The 22,380-nt window shown below is 46.2% G+C and overlaps 1 protein-coding gene across 1 annotated transcript in view; it reads left to right on the forward strand.

Annotated features, from left to right (window-relative positions):
- The first annotated feature begins 516 nt into the window (after positions 1 to 516).
- SLIT3 (slit guidance ligand 3) overlaps positions 517 to 22,380 on the forward strand; it is a 524,056-nt gene continuing 502,192 nt past the window's right edge. The window contains exon 1 of the mRNA XM_070414445.1: positions 517 to 1,060. Within this exon, the coding sequence (XP_070270546.1) occupies positions 864 to 1,060 (197 nt within the window). The 5' untranslated portion in view covers positions 517 to 863. The remainder of the gene's footprint in view (positions 1,061 to 22,380) is intronic.

Raw genomic sequence — 22,380 nt, forward strand, 5'->3', positions numbered from 1 at the left:
AGTGCAGCGGTTTGGGGTTCCTAGTAGCTGTGTGACCTCTGGCAAGTCACGTCACTTCTCTGAGCTTTTTTTTTTTTTAACTATAAAATGGGGCTACTTAAATGCCCCCTTGCGGGACGCTGCTGTTGGGACCGAAAGAAAAAATATGAGCAGAGTGCCTAGCTCAGTGCCAGATTAAAGAAAAAGCGTCACCAGCCTGATTTGTCCTTGGTGAATGAGTCCCAGTTCTGGGGCCCGGCTGGCCGAGACCCTTTCCTTTCCTTCCTTCTCCCTCCTCTGCTGCCCCCTCCCTCTGGGCTTCGGTTGCTCTAGCAAAGTTCTCAACTTAGTCAACATGACGCGCAGCGCAGCCAATGGGAGGCGGAGCTGGCGTTTTTTGTGGGGGGCGGGAGGGGTGGGCCCGCGTCTCTGGTGTCTGCCCTGCTCAGTGAATGGAGAGAGCAAGCGCCGGCCAGCTCACCCGGCTGCCCTGTGCCCAGGCCGCCACTGCCGCGCTCTCGAGCCCAGCTCCAAGGCGGACCTCCTCGGGCACTGTGCCCCACTGAGCTGCCGCCCCAGGTCCCCGACCTGGTCCGCACCCCGGGCAGCGGGCCAGCGGGGCCAGGGGGCGCTCGGCACCTGGGCACTCCAAGCGATGTGCAGCGGGGCAGCGTCGGCCCCGCCGATGGAGCTGCTGCCTTCTCCCTCGCCCGGCGCGCCCCGCTCCTCCTGCGCCCCGTGCGCCTGAGCGCCGAGCTCGCTCCTCCTCCGCACCAACTCCACCGCCTGCTCTCCAGGCCGTCCGTGCTCCCCCGCGTCTCCCCGGGCTCTACGCATCTTGCCCCACGGAGGCAGCTTCCTCCGGGCGCGGGCCCCTGCACACCATGGCCCCCGGGCGGACAGGGGCCGGCGCCACCGTGCGCGCCCGCCTGGCGCTGGCCTTGGCGCTGGCGAGTGTCCTGAGCTTGGCCCCCGCCGCCGCCTGCCCTACCAAGTGTACCTGCTCCGCCGCCAGCGTGGACTGCCACGGGCTGGGCCTCCGGGCGGTTCCTCGCGGCATCCCCCGCAACGCCGAGCGCCTGTGAGTACCCCTGCCCCGCCCCACTCGGGCCACCCACCTGGGTCCCACAGAGAGGCCCCCAGGCGCCAGTTTCTGCCTTTTCCTTTGGCCAGGCTGTCTGCCGTCTCTGCTCTCACCCTCCTGGATGGGATCCTTCACTCTCTGACAGGGGTCTGTGGCTTTGGGCAGGTCTGGGGAGAGCGGTCTCCAAGCCCCCTGCGGTGGGCAAAGAGCAGTGCCTCTCCAGGGGCGAGGGCTGCAGACACGGCCCGCTGACAGCTTCCAAGGAGAATGCTGGCAGGAGACAGAGAAGAGAACGTTTCAGCCAAGGAGGTCTTAGGGTGAGGATAAGGGATCCGCGCTCCTGAAAGAGGGGCAGAGGAGAAGGGGTGATGCAGGCGCGGAGAGAGGAGAGAGGAGAGAGGGCCCAGTCTGTGATCGGCTTGGAGATCAGAATGGGCCAGCCGCTGTCTGGCTGCCCTTGCGAGGAAAGTTGAGAGTGTGTGTGAAGGTCTAACTTCTCAGGAACCAAACGAATTCAGAGAGGGTGCTCGCAAAACCCGCCCTGCCTGGAGTGCAGCCTCGGAGATGCCAAGCTGCAGTTAGGGTGAATTTTTTATGGCTCGCTTATAAATGCCTACCCGAAAGGGCCAGAGAAGGAGAATGGAAATGCTGACAACCCTTTAAATGAGACCAAGCGCTATAATCTTATAAACCGCACTCAGCCTCAGGTCCTGGGCTTGGCAGCGGGAGGAGAGGCACTCCGAGAGTGGGGTGGATTGACCCTCGTTTTAACCCCAATTGTGCAACCAAATATTTACATTTCATATGTCAACGTTTTGGAAACATTTATCATTTTGATCCTCAGACCAAATTCAAAACTTGGACTCAGGGTGGGCTCTTCCTAGCTTGCAGTTTGGGGAGTAGGGAAGGGGGGAGAAAGGGTGGAACTGGCCTGGGAACACAGCCCAGAAGTGGGTGAGAGTTTGCTCTGGTGTGGCAGACTTCCTCTGTGTCTTGCTCTCCGTCCATCCTTTTTCCCCACATGTCTTAGGGTAGATGCATTCTGCCTTCTTGACTTTAGGCTGGAAGAGAACGGTGCTAAGTCTGAGATGAATTGTCCTAGAGCATGTTATTCCTGGTCATCACTCCCTGCCACCTCATTTCTAATCTTCCTCTTTATATATCCTTGGGTGGAGACACAATAGAACTGCCTTCCTTTTTCCTGGAGCTTTCCTGAAAGCTCCAAATGAGTTAGTGAAAAAAATAACTGTAGCTAATGTTTGATGAATGCTTTTCCTGCCTCAGTTTGTTAGCATGTACTATCTCATTGTCTCCCTACAACAGTCTTATTAGTTACTAGAGGCCCGGTGCACGAGATTCGTGCACTGGGGGGTGGGGGTTCCCTCAGCCCATCCTGTACCCTCTTGCAGTCTGGGAGCCCTCGAGGGATGTTCAACTGCCGGCTTAGCACAGCCACAGAGGTGGGAGAGGCTCCAGCCACCACCCCTGCACTCACCAGCCATGAGCCCAGCTCCTGTGGGAGCGCACTGACCATCAAGGGGCAGCTCCTGCCTTGAGCGTCTGCCCCCTGGTGGTCACTGCGTGTCATAGTGACCGGTTGTTCCTCTGTTTGGTCGATTTTCATATTAGCCTTTTATTATATTGGATTATTGTATTGGATACTGGTAATGCTCATTATTTCACTTTACAGTTAAGCCATCTTGTCATTTGCTCAAAGTCATGTAGCTAGTTAAGTGTTCCAATTCGAGCATGTCTGGTTCCTAAGTCCACACCTCTACTACTCTGCTGGACCTCTTGGAACAAGAGTCAGTTTAGGCCAAGATCTATAAACAGAGAGTTCTGGGAGGGTTCTGACTGGGCTTGGGACTTAGAATAGGCAACTGCTGCTGCTGCTTCAGGTATGTGTTACAACAGCTAGCTCACATTGACTTGAGCTCTCCTTTGGGAGTCTTGAGACTACTTCTCCCCTATCTTCAAAATCCTGCTGCATTTTGGGAAACAGAGGAGAATGGGCCGTTCCCTCCTGACACGTAGGACGTCTTCACGAGCTTCATAGGTGCAGGACTGCAGTGAGCACCCCACCCCAGAGGACTCATCTGCTCTACAACTGAGAAGAGTTGGGCGGAGACTAGAGTCCTTGGCATTTCCATGGGCCCCTGCTGTAGTCATGGTCACTGGCAGGCATTGGCAGAGTAGGAGGTGCTTTGGAATACCTGAGTCTTGGATGCCTTAATTCTGGACACTGGTGCCACTTTGGGGTGCAATGGGGTGATGCAGCAAGGCTGGCCTCATTCTAGGCTCTGCCCTCCTGGGGAGAAGGGGCAGCCTTTAGGAGCAAGCTAGGTCAGGATGAATGTAAGGGTTAGGAACAGCCCTCCCATAGTCCTTCACCACCCTTCACTCTCAGTCAACTCAGATATAGCATTTGAAGTCTGCAAACTTCTGGGGAGATATTTGGCATATCTATGCAAAGGATTTCTTTAAAGAAAAGTTTCTCATTCCTTCCTTCATTCATTCAACAAACATTACTTGAGTATCTACTGCATTCCAGTAACTGTGTATAAAAACATTGCATACACAGAAGAAAAAAAAAGCCTGTGATTCAACTTAAAGAATGTAAGCAAAGGAGGGAGAAGGAAACATCTCTTCGTGAGCCTTCTGAACTTCTCAGGGCTCAGTTTTTTCATGGGCATATGTTTTGTCAGCATTGCTGTCAGATGCTTGGGATCTTCCTAAAATTCATTTTCTGATCTCACACGTTTACACTGTGTTTTATAACAAAGAAAAAACATTTTTCCCTTCTTCATTCCTGCTGCTCTACCCTCCAAAGAGGCTTTTCTGAAGGGGAGTGTGTGTGTGTGCACGTGTGTGTGTGTGCACGTGTGTGTGTGTGTGTGTGTGTGTGTGTGTATGTGCCCATGCGCGCACACTTGTGCTTTGTTCTCTGGGTATTTTTTAATTCTGAGGCCTTGTCTGCTTGTGGTACACCATTAAAGAAAACCTGTGTGAGGATAATGTGGTCACCATTTGGACTTTGCTTCAGTCCTGCAATGGGGCCTGTTGAATTGTTCGTAATTAAGCTGCTATCAGAGTTGGGGGTCTATGTTCCAGCTCCTTCTCCTTAATGTCAGTACATCTCACAGAAAGAGAAACTCTTTGTCGTTTATAAACTACTGACAATTTTTCCCCCTCAACGAGGAGGTGACACCCACAAGAAAGTTAAATAAACGCAGAGGGGAATTCAATGTAATTTATTATCCGTGTAGCAAAGATAGAGGACAGGAGGAGAGGAAGTGAATGGTGGTGCCTGAAACAAAACATTTACCATGGAGCACAGAGTAAACAGATGTTGCATTTACCCTTCTGAGCACAAAAGGAGCTCACAGATGTAATTCTTCTCCAACCACAATCTCGGCCTGGAAAAGAGGAGACAGATGAAAATGAATTCTCACGTGGGGCCCCCTCTCCCCGTCCTGCCTAAAGGCAGGCAGAGGCTCTCTTTGCACCCACAGCGAGGTGGTGGCCTGAACAGTTGAGCGGGGCAGGAGTGGACATCTTTGGTTTTTCACTTGGCTCCGGAACATGCTGGAGACTGCTGTATTTAAATAAACATTTCCTGTTTGTGAAGGAAAACGGGCGAAAGGCTGAAACGTGAGAATGTGGTAACTTAATTTTCTCCATCACTCCAGATGACGGCAAGCTTCGCCAGTGGTTGGGTCCAATAAAAACCCACACTGTGTCATAGGCTTTCCCTCACTTGACCACAGAGGTCCCAAGGTCAAGTGGGAGACTTTCCAAGATGCTCAACAGCCAAGCCCTGTGTCCTGGCATTCCCAGCCCTCAGGGCCAGCTCAGAGGGCCAGGGGCAAGCTGGTGAATCACGGTGAGCCAAACACGGCCAGGTGGCCTTTCAGGGAAGCACAGTGCTTTGCAACTCTGAACAGGTTGCTTTACCTCTCTCAGCCTCGTTTTCCTGATAGAATTCTAGAATAGCATTAATGGTTTTCCATTTATGGTTCTCTAGTGTCTGCTCTATGTCTAGAAGAGTCCCTGGCACATAGTAGGTTTTCAACAAATATGGGTTGACTAAGTGAATGATTTCTCTAAAAAAAGAAAAAGTCTCTTTTAGTTGTTACAATGAAAGATGGGCAATTATAGATTTGTATTTTTATGCATGGTTAAAGACAGCTTACTAGTTATTGTAACTCATGAGCTATTAAGGGTTTCTAAAATTTGACTCTTGTGAACTAAAATTATTCCCTTACTAGAGTTATCAAAGATTCCTAATGAGTGATTCACCCCAGAGTCTGGTTGCCAGGCATTGCTTAGCAACCTTACAAAACTCCTACTGTGCACATTCCTGTGGAAAGAGCTAGAAATCCTGAACCCTTAAATCATATCACCTTCTAATCAGGAACTCGTCAGCATCATCCTGCACTCTCTGTGGTTTTTGATTGCTGCACTTCTTCTATTAATTGATGTATTTGTAGGATCATTATTAAGGGTTGCTTTTGCAGATCATCTGGGTCTTATATTATTTCTGCACTTTTGCCATTTTGATTATTATATTGTTTCTCTCCAGTTCTGTTTGTTGTTACAGGGTTTTTTTCTCCCCTGGAAAGTGTGAATGATGGGTCTGAGAGTTGTGGGATCTTTTTGGTCAACTAAAAGGGCAGAGGTAGCCCTAGTTGGTTTGGCTCAGTGTATGGAGTGGTGTCTTGCAGAACGAAGGGTCCCTGGTTCGATTCCAGTTAAGGGCAGGTTCCTTGGTTGCAGGCTCCTCCTGGGTCCCTGGCCCTGGTTAGGTGTGTGCAGGAGGCAACCAATTGATGTGTTTCTCTCACATTGATATTTCTCTCTGTCTTTCCCATTCTCCTCCACTCTCTCTAAAAATCAATGGAAAAATATCCTCAGGTGAGGATAAAAAAATTTAAAAATAAAATAAAAAGGCCAAGGCAAGAAGATTTCAGAGCCCAGTGCCTAGGGTTTCGGGATTGGGCTCTTGGAGATGGCTTTGGTTTAAATTCTGGCTCTGTTCTGTCTTTGCTGTTGTACCCTCTCCACTCTTGGCTGCAGGCTATTTAATGCCTTGGTCCCACATGTCCACACCTGCGATACAAGGCTGATAATTGCACTGGCCCCGTGGGATAGAGTGCACGAGGCCCCAGGTGATCGAGTAATGCGCTCAGCACTGTGCGGAGTGCAGTGCCTCCTCAGCTCCGGTCCCTTTTCCTTGTAAAGTGTGCATGGCGAGTGTTCCTCTTGGGGAGGATTAACTGAAATAATGTACAGGAAGTGCTTCACACTGTACCTGGCACATAGTTCTCCACAAGCTCTTAATGATGGTGGCCATGGCTGGGGCCCCATCCAGCTGGAAGATTTGAGATGCCCACCTTAAATGTGGCCAGTGGAGGTGATTTCCTCACCCGCATGCAGGCGGTGCCCAACACTCTCCAGCTGGTTTCCTCCCTCTCCTCTCTCCTAAGCCCAGGTTGGCCTCCCTTCCACAAAGAGGGGATTAAGGCTGAAGTGGTTTCTATCTTTGCCATGGGCTTGCTGCTTTGTGGTCTATTTAAATGAGGAATGCAGTTTATTTATTTATTTTGGGGGATTGGATTTTCATAGGGAATTTTTGGCCCTGACTTTTTTTGTTTTCCAATGTTCATTCCTCCTGTCTTTCCCTAAATACCCTCTTGTACTGACTTCCCGGGTCTGCCTCCATGACTGCTTTTACTTGAAACAGCTGCATTTACTAGCATGCTCCACCCTCATTATGCAAGGTGGGCTTAACCCTTTTTGGAACTGCTGGAAAGCAACAACAAAAACAAACAAAAAAACAAAAAAGGCATGGAAGCTTTTCTGAACCGCCACTAATTCCGGATGGGGGAGAGGCAGAGGGTGCCCTGCCTGGTTCCTGGTGTTGACTTCTCAAGGCTCTCCATTGTTCGGGACTCTCTGGCCTGAAATTTAAATCAGCCTCGCCCAGGTGGAAGGAGCTCCTACTTAATAGGAAACCTCTGATTCTGTTTGGAAGACCTGGGTTGTGTTTTGTAACAACTGCTATTGCAGCTCTGCCACAGGAAGTACTTTCTTCCCCACAACTGTGGTCTTCGTGTTCTGTTGCCAGCATCATCTCCATACAGCTCTCTCCTGTATCATTTGTGGAGAGGTGAGTGACTAAAGGTCCTCAATATGGGGGGTTGGGGGGGGGGGGGAACTAGGGATATTTGTGGGTAAACGTGTGGATGCCAGACCCAGACGGGGCTCCAGTTCTGGTTTACCACTTAACTAGCTGGGTGACTTCAGTTTCCTCATTTGTAAAATGGGAATAATAATACCCCCTTCATAGGGTGCTGGAAGTATTGAATGAACTTACACTGACCGCTTCAATCACACTACACAAGTGTTCCTATCGTAATTTTATTGACTGTGGTCTTCTCTCCAGAGAATGCTCAAGATAAAGCCTGTTTTGGAAAAATAGAGATTGACAGAGTTGAAAGGGATTCTCCTGTCCAAGTTCCAACCATGTGGGTGTTGCTCTTCCACCAACATAATTTTGGAGAAAATGGCCATTCTCCTTTGATTACATCCAGTGGTGAGGAACTCAGTTCTTCCTAAAGCAATTTATTCAATTTTTAAAAACAGTTCTAAGAATTTTTTTTTTTCTTTGTCTGGGGGTTGAACTTATCTGCCACTGCTTGTTGTGACACAGAGCAAGTATAATTCTTCTTCCAAATGATAGGATTTCAAAAATCATATTGCTGTTGTGTTTCTCACCACCCACTTACCCAAGGCTTCTCTTTTCTCCCAGACATTTTTAGAATTTCCTCACCTATTCTGTTAGACTTGAGATAGGTTCTCTCCCCATTTCTAGTTATCTTCCTCTAACTGGGTTCCCATCTTCTTTGCCTGTATTATAATGAGTCTGTCCGCTCTCTCGCTATCTTGACTTTCATCAGTGTGTTTTCAAGGGACGTGCTCACTTTGGACAGCCATCCCCTGGCTTGGCTCATTTTAACCAGGCTGTTCACTGCACCCCCAGCGCCTGCCAGCCCTCCCTGCTGTGGATCCTATCTTCCCCACCCCAGACTTGTGCCGTTGACTTCTTGGAGTCTAAGTGCAACACTTTGCATTTCTCCTAATTAAATATTGGCAAATAGTTTCATTTCATCAGCTTTTCAGGAACACTTCCCATTTTGAGTTTCTCATGCAGCGTTTTAACCACTCCTCTTCCCATTTCCTCTGCAATCAGTGAGCTTGCTCTATAGATCTTTATCCAGGTTGTCATAATCACAGAGTCCTCTCTGCTTTTTTTCCAAGTCTCTCCATGGTCTGGGGTGTGGATTCCCTAAGTATGTTGTCCTGTTCTTTCTGGCTGGGATGGATTAAAGTCTCGAGGTTTTATTGGCCCATAGCATCTTCTTTCCCTGGGGTTCTGTTCATATTTTCTCTGGAATCAATTCCTATTAATGCTTAATTCCTCTGTTTGCTGAATTTTCTATAAACTCTTTGTTTCTCATGACGTTTTTTCCATCATAACTTTAGCTTCATCCTTGACCTATTAGGCCGGTGCCAGAAGCCCTACCAGTATAAGGTGTGTGTGTGTGTGTGTGTGTGTGTGTGTACGTGTGTACATAGGTGTGTGTGTGTGTGCTATTCTCTCTTGAAAAATATTTTAGCTTGAGAAATTGGGCCCTTCTGTCAACAGCAGAGCTCATCTGAGAAGACTCAGTTTCTCACAGTAATTCCTTTACCATCTTGGGTGCCCATTGGCACTGGGCTTATTTGCTTGAGTAGTGCTGGGACTGAATGAGAGGGAGGATGAAGCATAAAGGACTGAGGCCTACAGGCTCTCCCCAAACCTCTGTAAAGAACCACCGCCATCACCATAGCTACCACTTAGAGAGCCCCTCTGTGTGTCTGGCACTGTGCTCACACTTTACATGCATGGACTCACTTAATCTAGCAGTCATGCAAGGCATGAACTCATGCTGTTCTCATTGTACTAAGAGAGGTGAAGGAACTTCCCTAGGTAGGAGCAGGTGAATCAGCATTCATCTAGTCAGGCTGGGCTCAGGCCTGTGCTCCAACCACTGGTCATGTCATTCTTCTCAGATCTTTTAAGTCAGCCCCTTCTCTGACATTTAAACTCCATTCTCAAAGAACAACCAGAGGAGAAAAATGAGTCCCAGTTGAATCAGTAAGCACCTGTCGGATGCAAGGCATCTAGAGAGGAATGCCAATGCGAAGTTCTGGACATCTGGCGAAAGAGCCTACTTCCATGGGGAAGTAGGTGGTATTTGACTTGGAGCTTGACTAGGGTTTGCATAGGTAGAAATGGGAATGTGGTAACATGCACAAATGTTCATGGTTAACTGGCACCTATTGGGCATGAGCCCTATTTTAAAGGATGGGAGCCTCACTTTAGGAAGTTTTATCTAATAAAGGCATTTGGAACAGAATCCAGAATAGTAGTCAATATCACCGTGGTTATGTGGCTAATGACTATGATTTTTTTTTAAATTTTGGAATTTGAGGGGATAGATCCTCCAAGAACAGTTCTGATGAACCTGCTTGACCAGTATTTTCCTCTACAAGTGCCTGCTTACTTTGGGCAGGTGCTGTCTTCCATCCAGTGAGATGTAGCACTCTCAGCGGTGACCTCCAGGCTCCCCCAGGCTGAGATCAGATCCTACTGAAACAGAACGGAAGTGAGGTGCATCCTGGTGGGAGTTCACGTGGCTTCACTCTTCATGGCTTGTCACTGCTTGTGTGGGCTCAGACTCCTCTTCTCTTGTCCGGAATGCCAGTCTGGGTTCCTGACCCCTGGTGCATTCTGCAGTTTGGCAGCAGTGTGGGTTGTGGTTCCTGAAAGTCTGCCAGCACATTGAACCACCCACCTTGCCTCCCTCTTGAGTTTTTTAGCCTCCCTAGTTCCTGTCTGCCCCCTAGTTCCTCCTTGCTCCCCATCCTCTACAATTAGTGTATGCCCTCACTCAGGCTGGTCTGCCTGGTGGAGAGTCCATGAACTGCTTCTCATCTGAGGTTTGTGGGCTTGACCATGGACTTCTGCATTTTGCGCATCTCTCCTTGAGCCTGGCTGGCCCCTGACCCTTCCCTCGACCCTTTCAGCTTGGCTTCTTGCTCTCTCCTGCCCTTCATGTAGCTCCATAGCCTCGGTAACTAAATTTGGACTTTCACCACCTAAGCCTCAGGTCCTGAGATTGGATTGCAGGAAGATTTTTGTGGCAGGGCCCTTCACTGGAAATTGGATACTCCCAGCCTATTGGCTGAATCCTGAAAACAACTTCAGGCTTCATCTTCATGGCCATCTGAAGCCTCGTGTGATGCCCAGGGTGGTGTGTAGAGGTACTCCGGGGCTGGATTCTGTGCATGATGAGGTACAGCACGCTCCTGAGCTCCCTGCAGCCTGTGCAGAGAAAAGAGCAGGTTGTTCTGTGGTTGAAAGCTCAGTGATGATGATTTTGTTGGAGAGGTGTCCTGCTCCAAAATGTGTGGCAGAGGTTTCCAGATGATCTAGCACTTTCCTGACATCCTTTCCCCCTCCCCCAATCTCTGCTCAACTCTAGAATGTAGGTTGAAAACTATTTTAGATGTGGGGGTTTCTAAGTCGTATTAATGGGGACCAGTGGGGAATATACTTTGATGTAGCCTTAAATGAATAAGAAGACCTAGTCAGAATCCTGATTTTCACCATTTCTTTAAAAAATGGGGGACATTGCAGGAGTATCTTTCTGAGTCCCAGTTGTCCCATTTGTAGCCTTTAGAATAGTAGGAATGACACTTCTCTTTTGGAACTAATGCATTGTTAAAATGAGATCAGATATCTACATATGCCTCCTAAATTTAGTGCTATGCAAATACCTTAATGAGTCCACCTTTAATGTCTGATTTTAACCACTAAATCCTGTATCTGAAAGATGATCAGCGTTCATTTTAGAATCTTGCATTTACAGATAAGGAAACTCAATGCTCAAAAGCCTTGCTCACAGTCACCAGGTCTTCGAACTCTCATCAAGTTGAATCTTTCACAACTGCAAACATAGCCTCACATCAGCCATGTCCTCAACACAACCAGGTGGAGTTTGGTGGACTTTTTGCCTAAATGAGTTAATAACTATTTATTAATTAATAAGCATCAATTTCTGAGAAAGCACAACCAAAGAAGGGGTTCCATGAAGGATGGAGTTATTTAAAGGAGTTATTTGGCCCTACTATGTCCCAGGAACAATGATGAATAACAAGGGAAATGTTCTCATAATTAGAACAGCTCAAAATAATAGGAAATCAGTCTGGGCTGTACCTTCCCACCAAAATGACTGACAAGCTGAAGGCCACCATGCTAGGTTCAGAGAGGAGATTTATGGGATGGCGGGGGAAATGCTAGAACAATGACGGATGTAACACCAAGCCCTCAGGAACCACAGATGAAAGCAAGCCCCACTCAGCCCATTCAGTGGGTACAAATATGTAGAAAAATTCACACCTCATTTTAAAAAAATAGTACAAATAGAATTAAAAAACTCATGGGGAAAATATTATTCTGAGAACAATTGTCTCTGAAATAGCATTCAAGTATGTCTCCGAAGCAAGCTGGCAAACAGCACAGTTCTGTGTTTTATTAGGATCCTAACTCTGTAGAGCACTGACCTTATTTGAGAAGCATTTCGTAAACACTGACACACAGCACTGCAGCCTTTGAGGCCATAACAAGATACAAGGCCTCCTTTGGGAGGCTGCCTTCCCCTCTTGGGTTGTACAAGCTATAACTAGACTACTGGACACGGTTTCCCTATGGTGTTAATTCCTGTATTCTTCTCGCTTAGCTTAGAGCAGGTAGGAATATTCACAGCGGGGAATGAAGGACGGAACTTTGGATTAAAATTGGCTGCGTCGACAGGTTTGCCTAGGAGTTGGGTCGGCTGTGGGGGAGCTCAGCTTGGAGGGGAAGGGTCTGAGAATGGTCACTTGGCCCAGTTTCTTTTTGGAGATCTTACCATGTGCCTGGAGACCTGTGATGGATGCATGCAGGAGGGTGTGATTCAGGCAGCGTTCACCTGGCCTTTCGGAATGGAAGACGTGTGGCTTGCAGTAGCCCTAAGGAACACATGCACTACATCTCCCATTAGACGTTGGCACCTTTCTTTCCATCTCTGCCAGCTTACAAGTCCTGAATTTCTGGCACGGAACTCAGTCCTGCCCCTCCCCCTCTCATCTTTTTCCCTAGTAAAGATGCTCTCGGGCTTCTGATGTCTCTCTGGAGATCAGTGGTCTACCCCTCCCCACTGATCTCAGCCCGCCTGGACAGACGAATGTCTCAGAGCATCAGAGGAGGGGACCTCTGCTTGGTGGTGTGAGCTGCTCTCATGAGAAGTTTCCCCTGCTTTCCTCTCAGCCTCTTTCACAGCATTTGGTCCTAAATAAAGATCTCTCAGAGACATAGGAAACTTCTGCCAATCCGGGAAGGTCAGGAAACAAGAAGAGGGACCAAATGTAGTACCGTATATAAAAAAGACTAATGTGGAGCCAGAGTGGGTGATTTCTGATTGCAGATCATATCCTGAGAACCCGCAGCACCAAGGTAGCTTGTTTAGGGTCTAGAATGCGAGGGAAACTGTAAGAGAAGGAATGCTGGGAACCAGGATTGGAGCAGGAATCAAAAATGGGGAGGCCATTTATTTCTTGAAAGTTTTTCGTGACCCTAGTGCTCCCCCCGCCCCCCAACTCCTTCATACCACTGATGGTAATAACCAGTGTGCTGTTCACTGTGGTTAGGCATACATGTTAATACTTTCTGAAATGTTTCCCATAAGCTTCCTCCTGCTACGGGTCCTCCTTATATGTTCTAGAAATTTTGCAAAGACTTAACTCTCCTCTGGGTTCTCTCCGACTGGAGCTGCATGCTGATTCGAGCCCTAGTCAGTCAGGAAGCTCTCTTCTGCCTCTAAAACAGGAAACATCTCCTTCCGAGAAGACTGCACTCCAGTTTTCTTTGTCTGTGTTGCTAATGAACAAAGAGGCCCCATTGCAAAACAGCATTTCATGAGCAGAGTGGGGCCGATAGCACCTCCTGCCAAATGTGACTGTGTATAGTTGTGTGTGGGGGGGTGGGGGAACAGCTTTGTGGAGAGGAGGGCTGGAGGAGGGAGCTTGGGGAATTTTTAGCAACGGCAGCATGGTGTAGTGGAGAGAACACTTGCCTGGGAATGTGGAGACCTGGCTGTACCTCTGACATACCGAGTGACCTTGGACGAGTCCCTTGACCTCTCTGGGCCTCAGTTTCCTCCTTTTTAAAGAGGATGAGGGGGGTAGACTGGAAGATCTCCAAGGATCCTTTCATCCCTATGCATCCTCACTTCTGGGGGCTGGGATTTGGGGTTTAGACCTAAGCCAACATTCAACCAACCCAAGGGACTTGCTAGAGGCAAAAGAGAGGCCAGGACAGCTGCTTCAGGGAGGGGCTGGTCCTTGATTAAGGCTTAAATAATTAGCTCAGCTCCACAGTAAGCCTTCTGAAATTAGGAAAGAAAAAGATGTTTAGTTTCAAAAATAGCAGTCGGTGTATCTTAAAACTGACTGGCTTTGGGCTTTGTAGACTTTCAGAACAGACAGAATTTCCTTTCCCCTGTAGCAGAACAGTTTAGAGAATCAATACTGGAATTAGTGTGACCTGGGCTTGAATGCATCACAAGCCAAGCAATCTTGGGCATGTTCTTTAACAATAACCTGCTTCATTGGGCTGCTGGGAGGGTCCAATGAGGTAATAGGTGTCAAGCTCAGAGGACAGTGCCTGGTATTAAATAACCACCCTAAAAGCCGTTATTCCGATTAGCTATCCCTGCTTAGCAAACCACCCCGAAACTTAGTGCTATAAAGCAATGATGATTTTATTATGCTCCGTGATTCTTTGGGTCAGGATTTTGGATATGGCTCAGTAGGGATGGCTTCCCTCTGCTCCCTGATGTCTGAGGCTTCAGCTGAAGAGTGTGGGAATGACTGGGGGAGACTTGAATGGCTGGGTGTTCAAATCGCCTGCACGCTGTTCGCTCACGTATCTGGCACCGAGGCTGGGTCGACTTGAAGGCTGAGCTCAACTGTGACTGTTGACTGGAGTGCCTCCATGTGACCTCTCTCTGTGGCTTGAGCTTGCCTGCAGCATGGTGGCCTTAGAGGTGTCTGACTTCTTGAGGGGAGGCTCACAGCTCTGAGAATAGTTGTGCCATCATGTTTTGAAACCTGCGCAGCCATGTAACTATCATCTGTATTTCCTGTGATGTGTAATGCATCTATTAACTAGAGCAAAAGCTTCTGGATGGCAGGAGCTGTGCCTTTCGCTGTGGCTTAGTGCAGTGCCTGTGAAAATAACCCTAAGTCAACACATTTTCAAAAAGTAAGTTGAATTGGATAGGTGGATAGACCCTCAGCTTCAAAGCCAAAAGATTAAAAAAAAATTTGTGTTTAAAATGTACTCTTTGGCAAATCACGTGGTCTTTCTAGACTCTGTTTTCTTATTAAAAAAAAAAAATAGACACAATAAAACCCATCTCAAGGATTGTTCTAAGAATTAGGGATAATACAGACAAAGTGCCCAGTACACACTTGATGCTAATGAACGTTGTGAGGCATCATGGCACTGTGGTCAGCACAGAGATGCTCAGCGTAGATCCATCTAGTTCGAATCCCATTGTTATTGTTCTGTGACTGCTAAGTCCTTTCATCTCTTGGAGTCTTAGGGTCTTCATCTGTAAAATGGGTATAATAGTAAGCGCTTTTAGGGTTATTGTGAGGATGCGAAGCCTATCATGTAAAGCTTCTTGCTCAGTCCCTCACACACAGTAGGGACTTCACCTATATACTGAGTAGCCTCAGCTAAAAATTATAATTCTTTTATATTGATTCACCCATGAATTTATGCATTGAGCAATTATTTACTTAATGTTGATATCTGACAGTTGCCTAATTTCTCAAGTCACTACACGCTAGGGTACATTGATGCCTAGATCTAGGAAGACACCCTCCTGGGATAAAGAGCCTCACATGAAAATGTGCTCACAGGCCAAGTCCAGCAGCTTCGGCCAGGACTCCATTTGAACACATGAGAAGTGGGTGTTAATTACCCTAGTTGGCTTTTGACCCTAGAGCAGTGATGGTGAACCTATGACACGCGTGTCAGAGGTGACACACGAACTCTTTTTTTGGCTGATTTTTCTTTGTTAAGTGGCATTTAAATATATAAAATAAATATCAAAAATATAAGTCTTTGTTTTACTATGGTTGCAAATATCAAAAAATTTCTATATGTGACACAGCACCAGAGTTAAGTTAGAGTCTTTCAAAATGCTGACACGCTGAGCTCAAAAGGTTCTCCATCACTGCCCTAGAGTAACCATTTTGCTCAGATATCCACATGGCTTGTCTCCTCTTTGAGTCTCTCCTCTGTTTTTCTGCTGTGTAACTACAGGCAAGCATGCTAACTCAGACCTTGTGTCTGTTTTCCTTGTTGCCTTTTTTAAAGCATTATTTTCCTAGCTCAAATTTGGCCAACTATACTAGCCTTGTCTGTGTGGGGCCAACCCAGGACACCGGATTTAGTCTCTCTAGGTAGTTTGTGGGATTTGAGGCTGTTAGGAACCATTGACTAGAGCTCCTCCTTTTCTCCCCCCTAAGATCTCCCAAAAGCCTCAGAGGCTGTCATGTCTTCTTGCTTTTATAAGTCTGTCCATCCCCTCCATTATAGTAGGCATGTGTTATGTTTTGGTTGCCCAGAATTCAATTCCTAGAAGAATATTATCTTCCGCATCCATGGAATATATTCAGGTGGATTTGATCAGGGACCTTACCCTCTCCAAGTCTAGGGATGGGCTCATGACCTAAGTCATGTTGATTGGATGCTTTTTTCCTGGACTTGGAAATCTTGACCAGAGGGACAAAGAGGTTGGACTTGATGGCTTGCCATTTCATCTAAGCACTTGTGAAATGACCAGACATGCCCACTTTCCATTTCCCCAGACCTGTTCTTAAGATTCCCATTGAATCCAGAGGTCCCTGTTAACTTTCCTGGAACTAAACAACTCAGAGAGAGCCACAGACAACAAACTTCTGGGGAGAACGTGGCATAATGAGAAAGATTATGCCTGGCATTTGGAGAAAGGCAGACCCGGATTTGAATCACCATTTTCTATTCACCAGCTGAGTGCCCTTAGGCAAGTTCATTTTTCTCTTAGGATGTCAGCTTCATTGTAAAATAGGGATAATGAGTTCCAAAACTCTGATTCTCAAACTGGGCTGCACATTGGAATCTCCTGGGGAGATTTCATCTGCAGTCATTCTGATGTATTGATTTTGGGGTACTTCCTGGGTATTGTGATTCTGTAAGGCTCCCAGGTATTTTTGCTGTGCAGCAGTGTTTGAGAAAGCTGACCTAAGGACATTCTTCAAATTATAGAGAACATTAAAAAAGTATGTAAAATGTTGGCATGATGTAGAACTGATAAAGGCTACTCTGTTTTCATTTCCTTTCTTAAGGTGAACCATAATCACTTGCTTTCGCTTCTAGCACAATTTTCTTTGTTTGGGGTAGTCATAGTGATGCAGGACAACCGCGGTATTATACAACCTCACTTACTTATACCATTTGAGGTGAAGGCCAGTCATAAATGTAGCCAGAATTGTGGAATACACAAAAATGTGATTACTTTCACATCCATGGATTAACTGCTTTAATGGGTAGACAACATTGATTTATAATTACCATGGCAACAACAAATTTGAGTGATGTCTTTCTGAAGGACGTGGACCAGGACCCATGAGGATTCTCCCCCAGATCTTCCCTGCAGCTTGCTGAGTGACCTTGGCTCAAGCAGTTCATCTCCTGAGTCCTCCGTTTCCCCAGAGCCCATTTTCCAATTGATGCAGGTTCAAAATCAAAATCATTTTTTAAGGAAATGCATTGATGTGACGGTTGTTAAGACAATGAGAAGATTCTATAGGAAGCAGAGTAAAAGTGGGGCCTTGAGCCTCTTAGAGGAGATAATTATAGATGCTGGTTCTCTCATCTGCTAACCCCCTCCTCCCCTTGCCCATCTTCTCTTACCCCTCTTCCCTACCCATCTCCTACATCTTACTGTGCAGGAACCTATCCAACCTCTATTTTTATAAAGTTTTTTTTTCTATAAAGGGGGTACAAAAGGAAACTTCCCCCTAGCCCAGTGTTTTTCTACTTTACTACTATTGACATTTGAGGCTGGATTTTTGTTGTTGTTGTAAGGGGCCACCTGTTCATTTAAAAAAAATATTTAGCAGCATCCCTGACCTCTACACACTAGATTGCATCCCCACTCCTCTCAGTCTGACAACCAAAAATGTCTCAGACATTGCCAGATGTCTGCCAGGGGACAGAGATCACCTCTGGTTGAGAGCCACTGCTCTAGCCTAATGTCAATGAAGTGTGTTTAAATTAATAAAGAGCATTAATGTTGTGGTTAATCTCTGTAGTGCCCTCAGAGATTTTCTTACATGCTTGAGAGCTAGACAGCTACTGGGAATCCTTACATTCATTGTTACAGTTGAGGGTTCTGAGTTACAGTGAAGTTAATGGTAATAATAATAACCAGGGCTATCCTTTATGGGGTGTTTATTATGTGTCATGTGCATGGCTAAGTGCTTTATGTATTACATTGTCTCAATTAATACTTACATTGACAGAGTTTGCAAACCAGTGGCTAGGAGGCTAGGTCCTACATGTTTTATTTGGCCCACGTGATATTGGCTCACATAATTAGTTTTAGTTTTTTTACATGTCAGTTTCTTGCCAACATTTTCAGATTGGGTGAATTCACATAAAAATCTATTTCTAGCATTTTTTCAAAAATTGGAAAATTTGGCAACAGGGTTCAGCTTGACTCCATGGCAGAAATTTACTGGCTTTTAGATGAGGTTTGTCTCCATTTCACCACAGTCCCCACCTCTCCCTTAGTGACTCCAACACTGACATGTGTGTCAGCTGCCAGTTGGTGTCATGCTATTTTCTTTTGCTCAGTACAGCTCCCCTCATTGATATCATTTCCTGGCTTCTCTAGGCTGTTGTATTTGTGGCTCTTTCCTCACACCCACACTGCGTTGCATATATTACTGTTCTCATTTTAAAGATAGGAGAACTGAGGCTCAACCAAAAGGAAAGGCTTGGCCAAATTTCCACAGAAAATAAGCAGCAAAGCGGGGAGAAAACCTGGGCCTTCTGGCCTCGCCAGCATCGCAGAGTAGCTGCTGGTGAAGACTCCCTGCATCCTGGGATGCTCCGGCCGGATCTTCTGCCTCTTAGGGTTTCCCCCGAGAACCAAATCTGTGGCCCTTTTGCTCACCAGGAAACCCACATTCACCAGGATGGGAAAAGTGTCTTCTGAGTGTAGCTCCCAAGCTGCATTTTCCTACGTCGGTGCCACCCATTGGTCTGTGTCCAAGGACTGCTCGCACACTCCCACGTAGCCGAGGGGCCAGCTGGTGTGTGCGCTTCTGCCTGAGACAGGCCGCTTGCCTTCGGGGAAGATGTGATTGCTTTAGGAAATTAAGTGGGAGTGATTAATTGGGAAATGTACTGAGAACTCTGGAAAGAAATAGCAGGAAAGAAAAAAAAATGGAATCCTAAATACAGAAATGCTTCTGGCCACCTGGCTAAGAAACTGCATTCGGTGGAACAGAAAGCATTGGATCCTGTTTTTCTGCTGCTGCAGCTTTGATTCTGCCCCCTTGCATGGTGATGCTGGAAGGAACCATAAAGCCAGCCTGCCCAACCTTTCCTCCCACCAGGAGGTAAAGGAAGGTGCAGAGAGACCACCAGGAGAAGCTGGCAGCTCTGAAGGAGCAGCAGGCTTTGAGCCTCGGAAAGACCTGAGTTGGAATTGTTGGTGCGTTCTTGCGAGACATATAATCCTGGGCCAATCTCTAACTCTGCACACAGGCTTCTCGCTGTGAAGTCAAGATAGCATTGGCTATTGCCAAAGGCTGTTGCAAGGAATGAGTGAACAGGATCAGGCACAATGCCTGCTGATAGGTGGTGTGTGCCAGGCACTGTTGTAGCACATTGCTTGTGTTCTCTCAATTTTTACAACATTCCTATGAGGTTGGTGCTATTATTATCTCATTTTGTAGAAGGAAAACAAAGGCACTGAGCGTATACATGGTTTACTCAATGTCCCACAGCTAGTAGGTGGCAGAGCCAAGTTTCCCGTGCAGTCAGATTCAAGAATCCACATTCTCGACCACTAAGCATTGTGCCTCTTAGGCAGTATATAACTTATACTATGTCGATAAAATAACATTTATGTGTGACATAATTTATATATACTTTAAATATATGTATATTTTAATGTATGATATAATTTATATAAATTTTAATATAAATTTTTACTATATCTAAGGTGTTAGATTAAGTTGAATCCAATGGAAATGTCACTGTTGTTGGTAGAAAGGTTGAATAATAGTAATTTTATAGAGTTCATCCTAATATATGATACTTAAGTTGCAGAATTTTTCTTTCTCTTACCTTCTCTATTTACCTCTCTCTCTCCCTCCCTCTCTTTCTTTCTCTCTCTCGACTCAGTATGTATACAAATACATGCACAAGCTCACATTTTTCTCCTCCATAAAATGGAGCTAACACCCCTAACGTGGTGCTGCTGTCCCATGTCAGTCCGAGAACAGGTGTGGAAAGCACCTAACACGGGACTCAATAAATAGGATCCATTGTTATTATCCAGTCACCGCCATGGCTCCCACACACCTGCAGGGTCCTGCTATGTAATACTCCTTCTTTCGTCCCTAGTGGCTTGGCTTTTGGTTTGAGGGTCTCCATGTACAATAAAACTTTTAAGTTACAGGTGAAGTATAGAGCCCAGGAGCTATTTTTCATTCCATGGGACTTTGATATTTTCAATATGCTTCAGTCTACTACAAAGCTTCCTGTCAGGCCACGCTGAATGCTGTTGCCTTCCACGCATGTAAGAATTACGGAGCTGCCAGCATGAAATACCACCCTGTCCGGCCTCGCAGCTCATTCCTGCTGTGTTTTCTCCTGGGTCCTCATGGTACAGTCCCTTGCTGTTCTTACTGAATTTTTGGCTTGTCACTCAACCTTCTCTTTGGAAACTCTACCCAACTCCAGGCCCACCTGTAGGTTTTGATACATTGAAGGATCTTTTTGACCTCTTGGGTGCAGGTTCTGAGTCTCTGCAGCGGAGCTGTGTGGTGGTGGCCCTGCTCTTTCCCCAAACCCCTTGCCAAAATGAGCTTGGAGAGATTGGTGGACCAGGTGAAGAAGAAACCAGGCTGACTTCCTGGTCCTCAGCCCTGGCTGTGTCAGGATAGGCACCCTCAGTCCTTGCGGTCAACCTGGAGGGTCACGAGGAGAGAACAGGACGGGTGTGCCCTTCTCAAGGAGCCCTCTCTGCTTCCCCCGGGGCAGGGTGTTGGGGTCTGTGCACTAATACTGCGGCTCCATAGTAACAATCAGAGCTGACTGTTAGTGAGACTTGTGTTGTTTCAGGCACTATGTTAAGTGTTTCTTATTGTTTCATTTAATCCTCACAACAATAGGATTAAGTCCAAGTTGAGCCACGGAGGATAATTAGTTTGCTGCGGTTACACATGTGACAAAAGGTAGAGCTATGATTCAGGCAGTCCCTTTGACCCACAGCATTGGTTTCTTTTGAGGTGCTACCAGCTAGGCTTCCTTGATTCTAAAGCATCAGGTTTTACTCATTCCTACGGGTAGAAACAAAGGCAGAAATGATACAGACAGTCCTTCAGTGAAAGTCCGGGTATACTTGTGAACTCAGTTGCTCCCTGGGTTTCTTTTGTGGAGTGGGGTCTCCTGTGCGAGTTCCAGATCCTAGCAGCATGAGAGCCAGGGAAGACTTGGGCAGGACATCAAGTCCAAGGGAGTGATCATTTCTGTAAACAGGAGGCCCATTCATGCAGTCAGTCAGTCACTCAGCAAGGCCACACTTCCTCCACCCATGTGCACCTGTGATGCTCTGGTGAACAAGCCATGTCTTACCTCACTGATCTGCTCTTACAAAAAAAACCCCAACCTTATCACACCTACTACAATGGCTATTTTTTTTTTCAAAGTCCAAAAAATCACAAGTGTCAGTGAGGATGTGGAGAAATTTAAATACAATATAAAATGGTTCAGCCTCTGTGGAAAGTAATATGTTGGTTCCTCAAAAAGTTAAACATAAAATTACCATATGATCAAGCAATTTTACTTCTAAGCTTATCTAAAGAATTGAAAGCAGGGACTCACACATATGCCAATATTCACAGCAGCATTAATCACAATTGCCAAAAGTTAGAAGCCACCCAAATAAGCAAAATTTGGTGTATATATGTAAGGGAATGTTATTCAGCCTTAAAAAGGAGTGGAGTCCTGATAAATGCTATGTTCTAGGTGAACTTTGAAAAATTGTTAGGCAAAATAAGGCAGACAAAATAAAGATAAATATTGTATGATTCCACTTACATAAAATATTCAGAATTGGCAAATTCATAGACCGAAGGTAAATTAGAAAGTATCAGGGGCTAGGGGAGTGGGAACTAGGGAGTTAGGACTTATTGGGTACCGAGTTCCTGTTTGGGGTGATAAAAATTTTGGAAATAGACAATAGAGATGGAAATAGACAATAGAGATGGTTGCACAACATTGTGGATGTACCTAATGCCATTGAACTGTGCACTTAAAAATGGTCAGAATGGTCAATATTATTATATATATTTGACCATGATTTAATTTAACAAACCTCATCACAAGAAAAACAAAAAGTTTGCTTTTTAAAGGGGCAAAATCTTATCGAAATCCCTTTCTTATTCATCTCAGCACCCAGGCTTTATGCCTAGCACAGGGCCTGGCATATAGTAGATGCACATTTCTTTTTTTGCTGAACCAAACTGGGAACAGCTAGTTTCATTTGTAGTTGGAAATGGCAGTGAGACTGTTGAGTGTAGATTTTACTACCATGGCAACTGTGGAACACAAAGATGATAAATTTTGAAAATGCAGTCATATTTTTGGCAGGTGGGGTTAGCTGGAGGTAACATGGCCCATTGCAGGTAAAGATAAGATTTGAGGGGGAGTGAATTGTTAGTAATTGTTCTACAAACTCAGAGCCCCAACCAAGCTGTGTCCTCTTTGTTCCGGTTGAGAGCATCCAGGTGGCTCTTTGGACCAATTGAACCCAAGGAGGTTAGAGGATGAAGTCTCAAGTTTGTATTTGGACTCCAGGAATCTTTGTTAGAATCTC

The sequence above is a fragment of the Myotis yumanensis genome, unplaced genomic scaffold, assembly GCF_028538775.1.
Source record: "Myotis yumanensis isolate MYYU_CA2020_CCGP unplaced genomic scaffold, mMyoYum1.0.hap1 SCAF_5, whole genome shotgun sequence".
In the NCBI taxonomy this organism is placed as follows: domain Eukaryota; kingdom Metazoa; phylum Chordata; class Mammalia; order Chiroptera; family Vespertilionidae; genus Myotis; species Myotis yumanensis.